This window comes from Myripristis murdjan, chromosome 3, assembly GCF_902150065.1.
Source record: "Myripristis murdjan chromosome 3, fMyrMur1.1, whole genome shotgun sequence".
NCBI lineage: Eukaryota > Metazoa > Chordata > Actinopteri > Holocentriformes > Holocentridae > Myripristis > Myripristis murdjan.
The window spans coordinates 5993126-6014738 of record NC_043982.1 but is presented as its reverse complement, the minus strand read 5'-3'; the positions used below and the strand labels follow the sequence as shown (position 1 = coordinate 6014738).

The following is a 21613-nucleotide window of genomic DNA, read 5'->3' as shown; positions in this document are numbered from 1 at the left end:
GAGTTCCATCTTTCTTGCCCACAAAAAAGAAACCTGCCCCCGCAGGGGATGAGGAAGGTCGAATAAGACCTGCTTTTAGAGATGTCTCTATGTATTCTGTCATGGCTTGACGTTCAGGGCCTGATAGAGAGTATAACCTGCCTTTAGGAATGGAAGACCCAGGAATCAAGTCTATGGGGCAGTCATAGGGTCTGTGCGGAGGAAGAGAAGTTGCTTTAGCCTTACTGAACACATTTCCCAGGTCATGATAACAGCTAGGCACAGAAGACAGATCAGGGGGTTCACAGTCTGTGGTAAGAGAGGCAGGATTATCATTAGCAACAGGGTTCCTTTTCAAACATTTATTTTGACAATATTCAGTCCAGTTAATCACTCTCCCCGTGGTCCAATTGATGTGGGGATTGTGTTCCTGCAACCAGGGAAATCCCAGAATGAGGGAGTGCTGGGAGGAGTGAAACAGGTAAAAGTTCATGATTTCATGATGATCACCCACTATTATCTCCACAGGTTCAGTCTGATGTGTAACTTTGAAAATCTGGCTCCCATCAAGAGCATTAGCCTTTAAAGGTTGGGATAGCATATCAGTTTTTAAGTTCAGTTTTTGTGCTAATCCCCAATCCATGAGGCTTTCATCAGCCCCAGAGTCAATGAGAACCTTGATGGGAACAGTGGTGTCATGGTGCTTTACCTGAATTTCTGTTAAGGTTCTGGGAGGGGGGTCGGAAGAAGAGAAACGGCTCACCAGTACCCTCCCGTTTACTGGCGCCTGCCCTTTTACTGGACACGCTGCGACGAGATGACCAGCCTGGCCACAGTAGAAGCATCTGCCTTCCTGTAGTCGCCGACGTCGCTCCTCTGTGCATAGTGTGGCTCGACCCAGCTGCATAGGTTCCTCCTTCTCCACAGGAGGGTTGCGGTGCTGTGGATTTAGTGAAACCGGACGGCCGGAGAAGACCCGCTCTCCGGGTCGGGAGACGACATTGCGGCTCCGCTGATGATCAGAGTTAAATCCGGTTTGGTTGTGGAGCCGTTTGCGCTCCTGCAAACGGTGCGCAGTCCTGATGGCTAAGTTTATTAGAGAGTCTAGGTCAGGTGGCAAGTCTATGGGGACCAGTAGGTCCTGAATCTGAGCAGACAGTCCCTTGAGAAAAACATCATATAATGCAGTGGAATTCCATCCACTGTCTGTGGCCAGAGTGCGAAAACGAATGGCGTAATCAATAACAGAGTCCCCACCTTGTTCAATATAGCTGAGCTCTCGTGCCTTTTCCCGGTCAGCTCCGAGTGGTTCGAATACCCTCTTCAGAGCCCGGGTGAAGTCGTCGACTGATCCGCAGATAGCAGTATCCTGGGACCACTCAGCCGTAGCCCACGCCTTCGCCCTCCCGGTGAGAAGGGATAGCATATACACCACTTTGGACCGTTCTGTGGGAAAGTCTGATGGCGAATGTTCAAATTGCAACTGACAATCCACAATAAACGAGCGGCATTCCCCAGACTCACCAGAAAACTTCTCAGGCGAGGCGAGGCGGCGAGCTACAGCATGCGGTGCGGGGACTGGTGAAGCGGCCACTACCGCCGGAGGGTGGGGTTCGCTGGGTGCCGGTGGTTCTGCCTTCAAGCACGAAACCACTTGCTGAACTTGATCGCCCAGGAGGTTGACTTGACTAGCCATGGTAGCTTTGAGGTTTTCCTGCGCCGTCACCAGCTCCTTTACACACTGGTGCAGTCCGACCAGGCTCTCCCCCTGTTGATTCAAACGGACGCCCTGGGAGTGCATGGCAGTCATTACTTGGTCTGAGTCGGCTGGGTTCATGCTGGCCAGTTTGTACTGACGGGACCGAGCAAAAACGTGAACCCAATTGCACGACTCCAGACAGAGGTTCTAAATGAAAACAGTCTTTATTGGGCAAAAGTAACAACACAAATACTCACTCGCAAGGAGGACAAAACAAAACCAAAATCACTCAACTAGGAGGAATAAAACACTCTACTAGGAGGAAATAAAATGCAAAAGTAACAACTAAAATACTATACAAAAGTAACAACTGAAATACTCACTTTAGCGTGGTCAAGGAGAACAAAGGAAACTAGCAAGACAAAGTATCAAATAAAACTGAGGCAATAAGGCAAAACAACAAGAGTGAACTGTGGCAAACGAGACAAGAATGGCGTGGTTTACTTGGCAAGACGGCACAAGACAAACTGGCACAGGACAAGTGAAAACGCTGACTATATATACACACACAAGGTAATGGGGAACAGGTGGAAACAATCAGGGCGGGGAAAGACAATCAACTGGGGAAACACAACAGGAAGGGCAAGTTACCTGACACAGAAGGGAAGTGGGACTTCAAAATAAAACAGGAAATCACGAGACAAGACATAACACTTAACATTTTTTCCTTTTCATGACATAAACTTCATGCCTCTGCTAATCTTCCCCAAAGCAAGCAGCTGCATTTTAGAACTCCGATATCATTTTTCCTCCCTTTTAGCAAGTTCCGGTCCAAGTTTAACTTTATTTAGAGACATTGATGTTTACAGTTCCTAAGGGTTTTACAGGCCCACAAGTTTACAGCCTTGGATTTCCAGCCATTGGTTTCCTTTCATCCCACTGCAATATGAAAATGAACTTTCACAGACTTCAAACTTTCTTCACACCAGTATTTCATCACTGTAATAAAGTCTTCCATATTAGTTTTCTTGAAAGCAGCAGCACTGTTGTGTTTTGATGACTTGAAATTGAACATTTGCCTTTTACGGACAATTATCAGTTCTTTGTTAGCTGCAGAAGAAGAAGATATGGCTGTTTCAACCAAAAATTCAAAAAAGTTTAAAAATTGAGGCATTTTTAAATTTATGTTGTGAAATCTTTGGTACCCCTGTATGATTTGCAAAGTGGTTTATTGGCTAAATTGTAGTGAATGGGCCAAACATTCGAAATCAGTGGTATGGTCCTTTAATTGAAAATAATCGGCTGGTCAGACACTGTCTCATCAAAATATGCTGCGGCTCGAACTGCTCGGGTTAATCAGCTGGCTTCAGTTGCGTACAGTGGAAAATGAGTAAGAGCCTGGTTAAAACAACTGGTGAGTCAGATTGAGCTGAGGTTAGGCAAAGAAATGATTTGTTTGGTTAGGTAATGAAAGAAAGAGCTAAATTTAGGCCACAACGACCAATTAATTGAACAACTGAGTCCTGTGTAGGCTTTGTATTCTTTGTTTTTCATGATGATGTGCACACCAGATGGTATCTTACGTGTACATTAATTATGCCTTTATTTGTTATTGTACTCATGTGGTGCAAAAGGAATCAATGAGCAATTTGTGGCTTTGGTTTTTTCAAAGGGATAGGAGAAACCACAGAGGTGACCAACCATCAGCTTTACTGGGACATAGATGATAACATTAATCTGCTGATGTGGGAAAGTTAGGCACTCGGCAAAATGGCCCAGTGTTGTGGCAGGTTTTTTTTTTAAATGGATAACAATGGTGTTGCTTTGTTCAAGTTGCTTTCTTTGATTTTACATCAGTCTATAGGAAAAGGAACAAGGGGCTCAACCTTGCAGATTGCATCACAGCAACATAACATTACCCTTTGCTCTATGGCAGTGTTCAGTCATTTCCAAATGGATATCTAAATGGATGCCTATGACCTTAATATTCATACAGGGCAGGCCAATCCATTATTTAAACTCTGGAGTATGAGACCTATGACTCATGTTACAACACAACCGGAAGAAGGAGTGAATAAATGAGAGATGTTAGACCAGTGGCGCTCATTGATTTCAGCAGCAGAGGTTGTAGTAAAACTACAGGGGAGAATGAAGATAATAATAATCAATAACAAGAATCATTAGCTCAAAGAGAGCTCAAAGATGCACCATGGAGCCCTGCTGTTTCAAATGTTAGGTATTTACATCAGAAGAGTTGTGTCAGGTTAATTTATCAAGAAAATTTTAATCAGATCACCATTTTATTTCTTTTTCAGCTCAGTTTTTGATCAAGTTTGTATAAAAACACAAGCAGGAAATACAGCATGTACAGTGTCCTGCACAGTGTCCTGCATGGTCCTATACAGAGAACTGAAAAGCCTCTTAAACACCTGCCCAGCATGTACACACACACCCCATCCTGCTGCTCGTTTCATGTTAAATGAAGGTTTAGCCATTTAATGTAATCTATGATTTATAGTGTGAGTTTTACGCGATGCTTTTTACGTGGCATTAATAAGAATGAAACATTATCCATGATCTATCATGCATGCAGAGTGTAATAATTGGCAAGCTAAACTAATACCCTGACCTTCGTATCAGCTAATGTCCTATTTTATATTCACACGGTATGAGTATGTGTGTGTGTGTGTGTGTGTGTGTGTGCGCACATGCCTGCATGACAGCATGTGTACATGTGTGCGTGTGCACGTGTTCTAATTCATATGACAGTTTTCCATTTGAAAGATGATCAGTAGTCCATTTGCTCAAACACCTTTCGCCCCTTTCCTTTTACACATCATCATCACTGTCGTTTTCCTCTGCCTCCAGCTCTCATATCCAAGAGTGCCTCGAGCTTTGGGAACAACTCCTATAAATACACTGCTTGCAATTATTATTCATACAGAATTGCTTTTACAATGGGGATTCCTATAAATATCTCTGCCTAATACTCTCCTTTTCTCTCTTTCCCACATACATAAATATGCACAAATGAATATATATAGTACATGCACAAACATACAGGCACGTGCACATACACACGCACACATGCAGGCGCATATATATATGCACACGCAAACACATCATACTTAGCTGTCATCTGCAACTCTTTTTTTTTCTTTCATTTCTCTCTGATCAACTCACAACACTGCTGGGAGGAGATGAAACACCCCCCCGCATCCCCCCACTCCCCTCCTCCCTTCCCCTCAGCAGCTTACCCTTCATAGAAGCTTTTGGGGAATCAACTAAAGGAAAGGGAGATGCACAGTAGCAGGGGAGGGGGGGGTGAACATAAAAGATAGGTATAAATGTATGAATAACTGGTGATTTATTAGCCATACATAGGATTTATAACACCGAAATCAGGGATGAGCTCGAGTGGCCAAGGAGGCTGAGAGCTCCTCTGACCTCCGTCACAAACACCGGGTGAAAGATGAGGGAGGGAGGGAAGTAAGCCAAGAATGCAGAGAGGTTGGTGTGGTCTCATCTTTGAAAGTGACACCTGATACTTGAGATCAATAGTGAGAGATGTGGTGCAGTAAATGAAGGGGTGATGTGGAGGAAAACCCATCCCTTACTGGAACATGCACGCAAATTCACACACACACACACACACACACACACACACACACACACACACAGCACCAAACCACACACTCCTGAGGCGAGGATGGATTCTTAACATTTCCAACCTTTGCTTAATCATTTGTGGTGCAGAGAGACAAACGAGACAGGGGAGGGCAATGCAAGGGGTCACATTTGCACCCGGGACGTCACAGTTGCATAGTCAGTGGTGAAGTGAGCCACCAGGACGCCCCTAGCAGATTCCTTCTCTGATGTGATTTCCTACCCACGAGAGCAGAACGTGTGGATGATATATGGGGATCAGGTTATCAAACCAGCAGCCTGCAGAGCGGTTAATGGTGGCTCATCTCCTAAGCCTATGAGAGCAGCATCCCTCCGCCTCCTCCTGCCAGCACTGACTGGTCTCTTGCGGCTGTATGGGCGCTCACCATTAAAGCGCCCTCCTCCGGCGAGGATGGGAAGTGCAGGCGCCGCGGGGGTTTTAAAAGCCCCGACTCAGGAGGCGGCGCTGACAGTACCAAGAGGCTCTGGACTGGGAAAAGTTTATCCGTGATTAGTATCCATCGAAAAGGAGGGAGAAAGCAGGCATGGCAACCCAGGCACAGCAGCCCCCACATCTGCACCTGGCTGAGCTCACCGCGGCGCAGTTCCTCGACATTTGGAAACATTTCGACTCAGACGGTCAGTGAGCTGCACAGGCAATTAAAACATCAGCAATAACATCTGGAGTGACTATCATTTTATTATATGCGGGGTCAGTTGATAAATTAAGGCACTGTCTAGAGAAGGCACAGAGAAGAATGAAAAGGAGAAGAATTTTTTTTTTTTTTTTGAAAAGCATGTTATTGTTATGGTCACGATAAAATAATAATAATAATAAAAAAAACTTTAGCATTTTTATGGTTCTAAGCACGAAAAGTGCACCAAGATGTTCATGTTATGAACACTTTATGTAATATATTCACAGAATATCACTAACTGCTTTAAGAGGATAAGTCGCTCATAAGTGCTATAAAAGTTGAAAATAATTTCAAGGATATGGAAACCATCATAAAAATGATATTCCTCTCAAAGTCATTAATTTTACTTGAATTTCTGAAATGAATTCCCGACGTGTGGCCGTGTATGTCTGTTCTAGATATGAATTAATGAGTGCATAATGGCTTTAACCCTTTTAAGTGGTACTTTTTTTTTGCTGCAATATTCCTATAATTCCGGGAATTGAAAGGTTCGCTGTGATACATGTATGTGTGTGTATCTCTCTCTCTCTCTCTCTCTCTACATATACAAGTATGTGTGTGTGTGTGTGTGTGTATGTGTGTGTATGTGTATACACACATACGTACACACACACACACACACACACATATGTATATATATACACACACGCACATATATATATATACATATATATATATATATATATATATATATATATATATATATATATGTGCGTGTGCGTGTGTGTGTATATATATATATATATATATATATATATGTGTGTGTGTGTGTGTGTGTGTGTGTGTGTGTGTGTATAATGTATAATGTGTTCTATAGGATATGGGTTTTAAAGCTAAACCACAAAAGTGCAGACTGAAAATCCTGAAAGTCGTCGTGAGAATTAAGGAGGAACGAGAGAGGAGTGGTGGGGTGGTGTGTGTGTGTGTGTGTGTGTGTGTGTTGGGGGGGGGCCCTGAATGAAGCGTATTGACAGGCAGCACTTGGGATGGACGGACATGAAAAACAAGCTGCCGTTCAGGGATGGGGCGGGGGCTGGGTGGTCCCATGTCCCACCCAGAGTCCCACTTAGCCCCAGTGAGGTCCCCATCAGGGAAACGGAATAAAGTCACATTTGTTTCATCTTGGGCTGTTAATTTTTATTCTCTAATTGAAGAAAGCAAAGTGGCAGTCTTTCACCACGTCCTCGCTCACAAAGCTCTCCAGCACATGCCTTCACTGGCTTTGTCGCCTGGACAGTATTTAGTGATAGTGAATTGTAGTCATTTGTAACCTTGACATTAATCATGTAGCCTGTTCATATTAAAAGACCTAAAGCAGCAGCCCAGTCTCACAGCAGTTTGAACCATGTACATGGACCCGAACTGTCCAGTTTTTTAGTGACAGCATGACTTTCAAAGTAAGGTGTTTCAGCTGAAAGTGTGTTTTGTGCCTGTATCACTTGAGGTAGTATAAAGCGAGAAAAAGTCCAGGATAGGAGGAAGATGGCGTGGCACATGTGTCAATCAACACAGCTTTCCCTTGGGAGATCCAAATTCGCTTCCCTTTACCTTATGTAGGGTTAATGTTTCGTAATGTTAACCATGATCTATATTCCTACCCTTAAAGGAATATTCTAACATTTTGGGGAAAATACCCTTTTTCCAACTTTTGAAAACTGAGACAACCACCATTTTCAGCTCTGTACGTCCACTGGTTCAGCTCCTATGGGCAGCATTTCATAAAGGCTTGAACTCTTTAGGAGTCATTAGTCTTGGCTCCATCAAAGAGAAAAATAAACCTTACAGCATCTCTGAAGCTGTTTTATTTACACAGTGTATTATTTGGAACTGAAATACATGTCTTGGAATTAAAAAAAAAAAAAAAAAAATGAATTGTGTAAATAAGTCAGCTTTGGAGTTGCTGTAGGTTTGCTTTTTTACCTTGATGGAGCCAGGCTGATGACTCCCACTGACTTCAAGTCTTTATGCTAAGCCACTTGAAATGCTATCCAATGGAAGCAAAGCACTATGCATACAGAGGTGAAAATGGTATCAAACATCTTGTCTCAGTCTGAATAATCAGAAAAAGGTTATTTTGCCCAAAATGTTTGAGTTTTCCTTTAAACAGGTTGTTTTGTTGGCTAAGGCCAGACCTCCTGGAATTTAGCCATCATTGATATGCAGTTGATTTGCTTAGTGGCAAATTGCACTTTGGTTGCATTCTTGCACATTTGCATTTAATAAGAATTTCTTTGCACGAGGTCTGTGATTAATTGTCATTGGTGTTGTACTTTTGTATTCTATTTTTAGATAAAGCCTAGTTTCAAAACAAATTTCCCCTAGTGAGACAATGAGGATAACCTTGAACCTTGAACGTCTGGTAAAGGCAAAGTGTTGCTCATGGACACAAATTAAATTTGTCTGCATGTGTATGAGAAAAGGACTTTTCGTTACCACGGACACAAATCTGTAGATCCTATTTTGTAACTACTGCATTGACTGCTGTGAGACTGTGTTGAAAGGGTACAGCTCACTGGGTATATATATATATATATATATATATATATATATATATATATGGTCTAATTCATGCAAAAGCATTGGAATGTACATTAATTCATCTGTTCATTGTCCTTCATCATGTGTCTTGTAACATGTAGCTTGCCTCATAAGCCCAAATATCACACATTAGAGGCTATGTGTGATATTTAATTAAGAAATGAAGATAATGACTATTTTAGAGAACAAATGATTGCTTGACCTGAGTCTGTGGACTCTTTCCCAATTTTAAAAAAGGTGCTTGTCAGTCAAGCTTGTCAGAAATTGTTGGATGATTTGTTTAGTTCGCAACAGAGACTGTTTATTCACCTGTGCTGAAAATTGTGGCATTTTGCGCAGGGCAACAGGACTTTTGCCCCAAGAGATTCCAACTTTGTGTTGCTGCGCATCACTTCACTGAGCTGTGTATAGCACCGTCCTGATGTGCCATCAACATCAGCTGCAAAATGCTGTGTGTATGTATACCAACCTTAGGAAAATAGTTTTTCACTGAAGATTAAGCCTTCAGAGGAACGCTCCCAGTGCATTTGGTTGACCCACAAACGTTGTTTTGTTGGCTCTCGCTGCAGTGTGCATATTCATGATTGCCTGCCGTCTGAGAGTCGGTGTGATGAGATGCTCTCATGTGTCCTTCAGAAAAGACAAGTCGCATAATCAGCTTCCAAACTTGGCAACACGTTTATCCTTTGGTGGCTGTGGAACTTGAAATTTCCCTCTGCATCTTGTAGAAACAGTCTTCCAGCTCACCTCTGTGTGCAGTCTAAAGCACAGGAGATATGCCAGCTTTTTTCACATTTGGTGAGGAACTCGCTCTGATCTGTTTGCAGCATCAGACTTGATTAGTCATTTTCAGCTGGCCTGCCCACTTGCTTGCCAGCTGCCATTGAACAATGAGCAGTTGGACTGTGTTTGCAAATATTTGGCAGCGGGACAGGATTTCATCTAATGATAATGCCCTCCATGTGGCTACTAGGATTTGTATTCCAATTAACTTTAGCTGCAAAAACATGGACCTTATGACCTGACAGTAGAGGTTTTTACATGGGCTGCATGAAAATTCATATTATATTTCATTCTTTCTTCATTATTGCCAACACCTCTAATACACTTTATTATATTTGACCACCTGCTTCCATTGAGTATTTGTCTAGAATTGCCTCCAAATCATAGTTTTTGGAATGAGATAACATGGTTTTTAGGGCAGGTAGGCATATAAGAAATAACTGGAAAAGGTAGATTTTTGTGGTAGTGCTCCTGAGCCTCCTCTGTTTTGTTTGTGCATTCAGATGTGAAAGAAATGCAAGATTACTGTAGTGCTCTCAGTCAACTGGGCTGACCCTGTATGGAGAACGTGGGGTTAGAGTCCATGGTACCTTGGATTTGAATGCGGACATAAAGGCCACTGGGGAAAATATCTCTGCTGTAGTTGTTGCTGGCCACTCCTGTTAGTTGGTTTCTCTTTCTGTCTATCAGCAGAATGTCTCAAAAACTTATGAACAGATTTACATGGACAGATAAAGCTTGGTCAAAGGAACAAATTACTAGATTTTGGTGGCCATCTGGATCAGGGATTTATGCCATTAGATGATTATCCTTTTACATCTATAACTATGATACTAATGGAGATAGAGACTTGGTTCAGGGTATGTTTGCAGGGTCAAGAAGTCAATTTAACTTAAAATTTAAGGGACATGAATGATATCTTTGGGCACAACAGCAACTTGAAGAATAGTTAAACTGTCAAAGATGTTGACTGTCACTACACCAAAGTGGAAAGCGCCGAGATTTAGGGCAAAGTATTAAGAGTTGTACACTTTGGATCTATGTATGATATAATTTGGTCGAAACACCCAAGTCCCATTGCTAGCCTCTTGCTGCAAACAAGCAGTCCAAATTGGTATGTCAGCATAACTAACAAAAAAAGCCATTTGTTGATTCCACAGGTGAGCTGAGTATAAAAGGAAAACTTTTAAAGTACAAAAGTTTAAATCAGTGGTAGCTCTGATCTCATGACAGTTCAAGTGGTCCGGCCGAATTGTTAACAGTTGCAGGAGGAGCCAGACGGTTTAGGCGAAGACTGCCCGATGAGTGAAACTGGAGTGGTGCTGCTGTGAAAATAACGATGCCGGCTGATCTGCTCATTGTTGCCTTTTTGGAGTTATTTTGACATACCTCGTTTGGACATATTGTCAGCAATAAGAGGCTAGCAGCATGAGCTCAGCGTTTTAATAGGCCTCAGAAGTCATGTTGTGTGTTTCTGATTGGTTAGCGCTGCCAAGACTCCCAGATCAAAAAAACTGATTGTCCTTGGGAGAAATGAATGGGCTTTTTCCAACTCCCTCAAAATAATTGACATGTGGAGGTTTGTTTGTATATGAGGAAAGAGCAATTTAGATTTTTTATAATAACATGAACATGTTTAGTGTAATTATAAAACACAAATTCTTAAAGGCTCTGTGGTTAGCCACCCATGATGTAATAATTCTCTTCCTCTTATTTTGTTGTCACCTGTGAAGAAACATAACAGATTAGCCAAAGGAACAGACATAGTAGCTAGATAACCAGCTATTTTTTTGTGGCTCAGCAGCAAGCTAGAATGATTCTAGTCATATCATAAATCATAAATCATGAATATATTATGATAAAGTTGAAATTATGCATATCGACAATAATAATAAGATTCAAATATTCTTATAAATACTTATACTAATACAAAATATTTCTAATTTTTAAATGGTGCAGCAAACAGCACGGAAGAGACGGGAAGTGTGCATTTGCAACTTGAGCTTGAAGGCTGGAGAGCAATGACTGTGGTAAAAGATGGAGAGGTGGCTCTTAAAACGACCCAGAGGAACCAGTTCAAAAGAAAAACCCACACCACTAACTTATTGAAATGCTGGGGCCACAGTGTTAAAATAGGTTTGCTCAGGAGGCACCAATTGCAACTCTCATTTCTTATTTGTAATGTTATATTCTTCAGAGGGTGGGTTATCATTCAGTCACTGCATGATAGCTCTGGTTCTCTGTCTTCCTTTGGGCTGGCATTTTCATGTTCATGTCCCTCTTGCATAAGACTACCCAAACACCAGGAAACCCTCTCTGTGCAGAATGAAACGCAGCCAATTTTAGCTAAATGTCTTCACCGAGGAATATAGGTGACTCTGTGTTAGAATCAGAATCAGAATCAGAATCAGAATCAGAAATACATTACTGATCCCTGTGGGGGAAATTAGGTGACTCCCTCTTGCGGCACACTGTGCCACACCTGAGCAGTCACATCGATTGTCATGATCACTCTGCTATTGAAACGCTGGTTCCTGTTGACCAAGCCAATTCAAAGGCGTCCATGAGAATAATTGGTACTGCATAGGTAATACTGTGTGCAATGCACCACCAACCAGAGATGGATGGCAAAAAATCGAATTAAACGTGCTTGCATGCATGTGTGCATGCATGCAATTACATTTTGCACATACAAACACATATTTTAGAAGGTATTTTGGTTGTTTATTACATTATTGTCACTTTGAGGCTCAGGGTTTCTTTTGGCAAAGAAAGAGTTAATATTCATTCAACGTCTTTTCAAGTCCAACCCATTTTGAGATGTCTGGTTTGGGGTGAAGTTCAGCTTCTCTGGCAGGCAATTGTCTGAGTGAAAACAGGAACAGTGATGAACACTTTGACTTTATATCCATGCAGTGGCTGCTGACAGGCACATATCAGAATGGGTAATAATACACAATGGACACCCCCTGCACTGTATATCAAATAAATTCAATTTTATTAACATCCTACTCAGTGGTGGTTTTGCAGTGATGTAATATTCCATTATGAGACATTGTCGATGCAAATAATATTTATTTATAAAGTACTTTATTGTGATTCAACATTTGGCCTAACACACTGCTTAGGAGATTGTGGGACATCTAATTAGGTACTGGAGGTGATCATCTTAGAGCAAAGATTTTTGATTGACAGGGGATTGATTGTTATATTTGAATAGTGACCATTTTAAATAATATAATAATAATGAAAACTCACTTGGAGCGCTGCTGCAGTTTCCGGCTGAATATTGAACGCAGGTGAAATGTAGAATGTCAGAGTGTCAGATTATATTGACTTTAGACTGCCGCGTTGGCTTGGTTTGTTTCCACACCCAGAGCCTCGCGTTCCTGCAGTGATTTGTTTATATCTAAAACACCGGCTCAAGCAAAGCACAGATGGTGATATACCTATCAAATACAGTGTGCAAATGAAGCTGGGCAGGGAGAGGGGGGAGGGGGAGGTGAGGGAGAAAACGATCAGAAAGGAAGGGAGATGAGAGGATAAGAGATTATGAGAGGGGAAGATGAAGATTCTCTGTGTTTGCTTCCATGCATCTGTATTATTTTCTGAACTGAAATAACAATTTTATGAATGTCTATTATTTATTGCAGAATAAATTGTAGGATCCCAAATCCCTCTATAGATCAGAGACAGATTGGACTCATTCTTATGATTAAAAAGAGATGGGTCAGTGTTTCTATGTTAAATTGTGGCTCGTTGCCAAACCAGTGGAGGGAATTATTGTATTAAATCATCCTTGGTCACGTGACTGTCGTAAGAAGTACTAGAAGGACAAAATGCCCCAGTAAGCATCAATCTGACTGCCCACTTCCACCCTCTTAGGTAAAAAACCAGAGTCATTATGCTGCTTACGCTCTGCCTGCAGGGGATTCTTGTTTTTAGTATTGTTCTGCTGTAGCGCTTCAGACAGTCCCCACAGTTCCTGCTGCAGCTAAATGCCAGTCATCTCAACATAAGTGTGGGATAATCTATTGTACTGTGCTCACAGCAAAGCCCTCCACTGCACCAAAATGAAGACAATACGGCGTTTGATGATCTTGTTTCCTCAAGCACATTTTTCCAAACTTGAAAGACCCTCAGTGACATTTTGTCTGTGATTTTAAGTTCAGAACAGTTTAAAAAAAAAAAAGTGTCTTGAAGCTTAAACTTCACATAATGATTTCTGATATGTATCTGAGGCCAAACCAGTGTTTTCCTCTGGTGCTTCATAGGAAATGGTTACATTGAAGGGAAGGAGCTGGAGAACTTCTTCCATGAGTTGGAGATTGCACGGCGAGGAGCGGGCGTGGTGAGTGTCTTGTTTGAATGTTATAGGATATTGCTGAATGTTTTTATTGTGAAACCTGTGACATTTGCGAGAAAGACCAAATGCAGAGGACAAAAGAGCGCCATGTGTTGATGTGATGAGTCCTGAAGTTTTCACATGGCAGCATCTTTCCATCTACCTTCCATCCATCTTGAATGAAACCAAGCAAGAAATTAAAAATGATTAGTTAATCTGGTGAATTTGTTCTCCTCATGTTGATTCCATGTGATCCATGTTGGAATTAACAACAGCATTATCCCATGTATCTCTGATGTGTTTCATATGCACGTATGTCCCAGGATCCCTCACATGCAGCGTTCAAAGAGAAGATGAAGGAGTTCATGGCAAATTTTGACAAGAATGCTGATGGGAGAATTGAGATGTCAGAGGTGAGACAGAGTCAATAGAGAAAATGACAAAGTAAAGGAAAACCCAACATCAAGTGTCTTAGTAAGATGTTGAAGTGCGTCAGTCGATTCTCCACTTTTCTGGAACTCCAACCGGAGGGAGGGAATACCACTGTTCCAAAAAATATTTGCTCATCCACTGACCCCCATTCAGGTTTTTCCTTTGATTTGTCACCTGTCTGTACATAGTTCATTATATATTTCTGTGTACCTATATTCTCATATATCTATGGCTAATGGTTCCAATGCTTCCACTGCTATGAGACTAGCAATTGTTACATTAAGCAAGTATAAATTTAATATGTGCCTCTCCATCCTCCCCTCTGTAGTTAGCTCAGATTCTGCCCACAGAGGAGAACTTCCTGCTCTGCTTCAGACAGTTTGTGGGATCCAGTTCTGAATTCATGGCTGTAAGTATCTCCACATGAGTGTGTGTCAGTGTATGTGTGTGTGTGTGTGTGTGTGTTTGTGTGTGTGTGAGGAAGAAAGACCAAGACAGAGAGAGAGAAAGGAAGATAAATTTAGGTGTATCACTTTTGGCCTCCAGGTCTAAAGTGATGCACATGGGCTTCCAGTTGTACAGTCAGTATGCTCCCATCATGTGCAGCTAGTTATTAAATCTGATCTGTCAAGCTGCCACACTCATCAAAACGGATTCAGTCTGACCACTGTAAAGAATTTGGGTTTGAATGTATGTTTGGCTAAATACTAATTCTGTCTTTGCTGAGTTCCGTCGTATGGAGGGAATACAGCTGAGCAGCAGATGAACTTAAACACAACACTGAGCTGTGAACCAGCCCCCCACCCCCTAACCCCCCTACCTCCCACCCCCCCTTAAATGCCTTGAGGTGGAAGCACCATCATGGCTCATCCAATGGGGCACATGTTCAGCTGCCCTGGGACTCCCTGTACTCATTTCTTTGCCAGGTTAGGATGGCTCATTGGTGTGGGAACGCTCTAATGATGGTGGAATTGTCAACTCAAACATTGCAAAAAGTACCTATCAAACATGTTGGATGTTGTACAGGAAATCATGTTAGATTTTAAATTTTTTGCCAGAGTTATCCGTATCAGTATAAAATACAGTGGTATTGGATTGTTTGAATTGAAGATGCTGAATTGTTTCAGCGGGTATCGAGGTGAAGCAAATCCCCGTTGACCCTGTATCCATCCATCAGCATGACTCAGCATTAGTTGCGGCAAGTGTTGCTCATAAGGATTTCTCTAACATTAGCAAGGAAAACAGACAGCAAGAAAACAGCAGAATGTTTGATCCATTCTCCTTGATCAGTCATGAGGAATCCCCCCCTGGTTTCCTGGGTGCATGTGTAGAAATAATTAGAGAGAAAACAGTGAGGCGTTGAACATCTGCTCCTCCGAGATAAAAAAGAAAAAGTTACACAATGTACTGAGGCTGAGGAGGGTGTTCAGTGGTGCGATGTTCAGGATACCCTGTGTGCGTTATAATGGATGGGGTTAGCTATTCTCAGACAGCTATACATTATGAATGGGCCGCAGCTTTCTGCAGGGGAATGGTAGTGAGGGCAACGGAGGTTGAGAGATCCATCTTTGATAAGGGTCTGGGAAGATGGGTTACATGAAAATGCAAATTAGTGATGATATATTTACTGGACATTAAAAAATGTAAAAATAAAAATATTATCTACAAAATGTCTGTCTACCTTAAAGTTAGGAGGAATTTTGTTTTTAGTCAGTGGGGTTAATAATTTTGACCTATACTCATGCTGGCAGACAGATAACATGATGTACTTGGTGTAATTCTTTCTCCCACAGGCGTGGCGGCGGTATGACACTGACCGTAGTGGATACATCGAGTCTAACGAGCTGAAGGTAAAATACAGAACAATTTGTCAAACTCTGCCAGAGAGTGAGAGCTAAGATAGCATCACATCAAACAAATGAATAAAACATTGCTGCTAGGAACAGTGCTCCCTGTTCCTAGAAGCCAGGTGGTTTAGACACCTTCCTCTACAAACCCCCTCTGGTCTGGGACCTTCGCTCTCATCCTCCAGTATCCACGGGATAAGAATTCATGGGTACCAGTTTACAGCACTGGTAGCACTCGTTCTCAACCTGGGGTCTGGGGTCTTGAAGGGGTCCTTGAGGGGGTCCCCAGCAAAATGGGGAATATTTTAATTTCACTATAATTTCATTGACTAAGCTACTGATCTATAGGACCCAGAAATGTTCGACTTCACAAATATTTTTTTCGGACACTCTTACACTCATTCATCATCTCTGTGGAAACACATGGAGGTTGGGCTACCTGATGTGATAAAAGCTGCTGCTGTATAGCATTTTTAAACGTCAACATATCAAATTAATTTGATTCCTTGGGGTAATCACTGTAAAACACAAGAGATCACGGTGGAGATGACTGGTAGCTTCTGTTGCTCCATGTGCGTTTGTTAAAGAGAGACAAAGGCAATAACAGCTGATAAGAATAATAATAAATAATAAAAAGAGGAACATTATTAGCTTTTAAGCATTCGTAGTGTTTGCGTTGGAAAAACCTGAAGTCCTTGTCATTCCTTCCTGTTTTGTACTGTCAACTAATTTGGTGCAGTAAACCTGTCCAGCAGATTCCTCACAAAATCTGAAGAGGCACACAATGTGTTTCCTGCCTTAGCTGGCATTTGCAATGACTTATTTGGAATATTTTTCAAACTAGAAACCTAAATACAGTTAGAATTGCAATTAATGGTCACCTTCGGAGCTTACTATGAACCATAAATGATTACACATATATATATATATATATATATATATATATATATATATATATATTATATTATATATATTATATTACATAGTAATAGTCCAGTCATTGATGTAGTCCAGTCATTGATGGTTTGTTGAGATACATTATGATGAGGATCTCTCTTCAGGGCTTCCTGTCAGACCTGCTGAAGAAGGCCAACAGACACTATGATGACAAGAAGCTCAACGAATACACACAGACAATTGTGAGTATTAAGGCCGATGATCTTTGATCATTCACTTTTTCTTTGGAAAACTGACATAAAAATATGAATTCATGTTTAGGATTTGAAGAATCAAGAGATGCATGAGATGCTGCTGATACATTTAACCCCTTAATGGATTTGGCCCCTAATTTACCTCTGCATGACTTTATAGTATAGCATTATTTTTTTCCATATTGTATGGTCACTTCTATATTGTGTAAGTGCTGGTTGCAATGCTTCATTGAAGCTACATCACACTTATATTGAGTGAAATGTAAAATATTCAAACCCTAGTTGCATTTGTTTAATGGTTGCAGGCAGCATTACATCAAATAGAAAATACCTTGTTTTGTGCATCATTGTACACACATTTTCCTGTAATTCAACAGAACATGTTTGGTATCTTTGGAAACTATGGAGTTTCCAGGAGAACTTAAAATAAAGTTCTTGGGTTTGAATGAAGCTCAGTAGAGCAACAATGATGAACCCCACGATGGGACTGGCAGGTAGTAAGAGGTTCTAATATTGATCAGACCTGCAACCTGTCAAAACTCTAACAAATTCATCCACATTTGGCTACCCAGTGATAGAACAACCAGTGACCCATAAGCTACGATCCCTGCGCCACTTGAATCTCATGCCTACTGCAATATCTTACTTGTTCTATATGTTCAGCCATGACTTTGGACCCACTATAAGCCTCAAAGACACAAATCCTACAGTGGATTGACCCTTGTGCTGATTTGTTGAACATAATCCAATGTCTCTCCAAGGTTATCAATAATTCTAAGATTTACCACTTCAGTTTGGAACAGTTTTTGCCATTTCCACTTATCTCCACTTTCCACTTGTAATCTGTAATCTAAAGTAACCTAATGTAACATCATCCAAGAAAGTTTAATCCTCTCCGTTTTCCATATAGCTTCCCTGATAAATTCTCTGTTAATCTTCTTTCTGTCTAGTTAAAGATGTTTGATCTTAATGGCGATGGTAAGCTGGGGCTTTCGGAGATGGCAAGGTGAGCGTGTATTAAGTTAAATTTGCATTTTTTGATACATATTTTTAACCAATCTCGAATATACAAGTATAGAGGAGGAAACCTTTCTTTTTTTGTTTGCTTACAGACTTTTGCCTGTGGAGGAAAATTTTCTGCTGAAGTTTCAAGTAAGTCTTTACAGGCCAAAACATTTAGATCCCAACATATTATCCTGACTTGTGCCCAGGCTTCATTTTAGGTCAATGACAGTTTTGAGCTACTAAACTGAAGTCCTAACCCTTTAGCATATGGCATACTGTATACGCAGATTCAGTGTGGTACAACTCAACGTTATTGGATTCACTGCAAGAGGATTATGTATCATGCTGACAAAACTGAAAGTATATATAGGGCTTTCGTGCATATGATGTTTTTACTTCAGTCAAAAAGTCATATAAGAATTTCACATTATACAAGAATGTTTCCTCCAAATTGTGATCAAAAACCTGTTGAAATCAGCCATATTCAGAAACTGGGATCCTTTTCATGAAACTGACAGGGCTGTTGGAGTTGCATGATTCAGCTGGAAGTGTTTGACATTTGTTGCAGAGCGACGATGTCATTTCTCTTCGGTCTTCATCTTCTGCTCTCCACCGTCGTTATAAATCTCCAATATACATTCGGCACTGTTTGTGCCCATACCTTCGAGCTCGCAACCGGAGATCAACAATTCTTTTCTGACAGAGGATTAGTCTGTCTGATCAGGATTAACTCAACTCTAATCCCAGTTATCATAATCTGCGTGGATTTTTATCAGTTCTGGATCGAGCGGGGCTTTTACCACTCTCTAGAAATGTCCTCCAGTTTATAACAATTCAATGCTCTTTCTTTTTTTACAGAGCATCAAGCTCAAAGCCGAACAGTTCGATGCTCTCTTCACCCTCTACGATAAGGTGAAAACATCTTGAAAACAGTTTATAGTGAAGGAATTATGGCGCCAGATTGTATTGCAGTGTTAGTTTGTGCTATGGTTTATATTGCATTTGGGTTACATCTGTGTTGTATTACATCTTCTATTGCATTATATGTGTGTGTGCATATGGTAGCGGTGAGATATGTCTGTGGCATCTGATTCCAAAAATCCAGTTCCACATTCCACATAGCCAGTTGATCGATGCTGTTTTTCCTTTACAATGAAAGCTCTGCTAACAATCTCTTCTCTCTGTTGTCTCATTCGTCAGGATGGTAATGGCTACATTGATGAGCAGGAGCTGGATGCTTTGCTGACGGATCTCTGTGAGAAGAACAAAATGGTAATGAATAAAAAGCCTAAGGGTGCAAATGAAGGATTTGATTCCAAAACACCACATTTTCAAAAAATGAAAAACATAACAAAACAAAACAAAACAAAACAAAAAAACTAACCCTAACCCTAATCTGAAATTCATCAGGCAATTGTTGAAAAACTTGAATGATTCTAATCTCAGACAATGGGGTGTTTTAAAAACAGTTAACCTAAGAACTTCAAGACGAATCCATATTGTGCTGAGAGGTTAATTTGAGAAGCTGAGCCAAACTCCAAAAAACGTATTTTCTTATTCGCTCCTTGTGCAGTATATCCATCCAAACAGTTTCTGTGTGATTTGGTGAGGTTTCCATTCTGCTGTGACGTTCTGAAAATCTACATGTGAAAAATTCAGCAGAAACAGCTCCGTTCAAAAACAATGACACAGACATCCGGCATAATCCACTGCCCTCAAGGACAACGTGTTTCTTTCCAAGTAACTGAACTGTATCTTGCTGCCTCTGATTTGTATTTGTTGGGGATCTTTGCATGTTTTGGATGGTTTGGGCAGGTCAAACAAATACCCATCCAGCTCCACTGTACTGAGGTGCTGGGGGAAGAGGAAGCAGGCTGCAAGCTTCACCAAATCACATATAAACTGTCTGGATGGATAGTTTTTGCTAATGTGAAAGGGATGAGGGTGTGGGGGATGAAGGGATGGAGGGATGAATGGTTAGGGATAAAGGAATGAGTGGTGGGATGAGGGAATGAAGGGATGGAGGGATGAGGGTTAGGGATGACAGTGGAGGGATGGGGGTTGGGGGATGGAGGGATGTGTGATGCATGGAGGGAAGAGAGTCAAGGGATAGAGGCATGAAGGGTGAGGGAGGAAGGAGTGAGAGTTGAGGGATAAGGGATGGAGGGATGAGGAAAAAAATGGATAGATGTGTACAATGATGGACTTTTGTCATGTGGTGGTGGAAGACAGGGGAGAACCGGGAGGCATGTTTGAGGAATGGTCTTTGTTCCCAAATTTAGTCATAAAACTTCATCTAAAGTTTCATGCCAGCATTCAATATGGGACAGTGAGTGTAATATTTTTTCAAAAAATGTTGATTTTTTCATTTTGGAATGCAACTCTTAGTAGAAACATAGATCGAGACGAGGAATCTCCCTCTGCATGCTGTGTGTATCTGGACCAGAGCACAAATTCAGACTGACAGCAACATGACCGCTGACTGTGCGTGCCTGTGTCTTTTCTCCTCTTCTAAGGACGTGGGCACGTCTGGGTTAGTGGGCTACAAGAAGAGCATCATGGCCCTGTCCGATGGAGGGAAGCTCTACCGCACCGAGCTGGAGATCGTCCTCTGTCGGGACCCCACGCTGTAACCTCCTGCCGTTACCCCCTTTGCCTCTGTCCTACCTCTTGATGTAACCCGGTGCATGTATGACCCTTGCTTCTTGAAACCACTTAGAGTGAAAATTAACATGCTGTTGAAAGCACAAGCATACCACTGGCTCTGCTGTATTAGCCCTTTTTTCTTTTCTTTTTTTTACTTTACATACATATCCATAGTGAGGTAGTCATAAAAAAATGACCATAGGAATATATTGTGTAGAATTCCGTCCCATTTCTATAAGCACTGAATTTTTACATTTTTCTCATCTCAATGTTTGGTCTCTACTTCCCATGTACACACGTCTCACTTCAACATCATCTGACTTTTGTTTTTTTGATGAGGCTTGTACTGTTCTATTAAAGATACTATTGAAGGAATGAATAAATATATCATACATTTATGAAGACAACTGCTGTCGCAGTCATTAACTTGCATTAAAAGAATATGATATGACATGATAGCGAGGCTCCCAGTGTGATCACACCTTAGAGGGAGCACTTTAATCGTGCCTTAGCCTCTTCTATGTTCTGATTTTGTTCTGTCACAAATGGATTAAAGGACCTCACCAATGATTTTGCATGTTTAGCTTAATGACTGCAAAATATATATTTTTCATGTTTCTGCTAATCATTTCCGAAAGCAAGCTGTCATATTTTAGATTTGTGATATCTTTTTTCCCTCCCTTTTATCCAGAGGTTGGTTTCCATTCATTCCCCTACAAAATGAAAATGAGACTTCAAACTTTCTTCACACCAGTGTCCCATCACCATAATGAAGTCTCCACATTACTCTTCCTAAAAGCAGCAGCACTGTTGTGTTCTGATGA

The 21613-nt window shown here is 41.2% G+C and overlaps 1 protein-coding gene across 1 annotated transcript; it reads left to right on the top strand.

The window, feature by feature from the left end:
- Positions 1-5802: 5802 nt before the first annotated feature.
- On the top strand, positions 5803-21196 carry LOC115354448 (calretinin). The gene is made up of 11 exons (XM_030044845.1): positions 5803-5983; positions 13638-13714; positions 14032-14121; positions 14469-14549; positions 15934-15990; positions 17049-17126; positions 18089-18144; positions 18251-18290; positions 19002-19055; positions 19344-19415; positions 20660-21196. Exons 1-11 carry the CDS (start codon positions 5890-5892, stop codon positions 20774-20776), a joined length of 816 nt encoding a protein of 271 aa, XP_029900705.1. The 5' UTR covers positions 5803-5889; the 3' UTR covers positions 20777-21196.
- Positions 21197-21613: the final 417 nt, after the last annotated feature.

Coding starts and splice junctions, on each gene's coding strand:
- LOC115354448 (XM_030044845.1), top strand. CDS start 5,890: ATGGCAACCCAGGCACAGCAGCCCCCACATCTGCACCTGGCTGAGCTC. Junction 13,715..14,031: donor CACGGCGAGGAGCGGGCGTG/GTGAGTGTCTTG, acceptor CGTATGTCCCAG/GATCCCTCACATGCAGCGTT. Junction 19,416..20,659: donor TCTGTGAGAAGAACAAAATG/GTAATGAATAAA, acceptor TCCTCTTCTAAG/GACGTGGGCACGTCTGGGTT.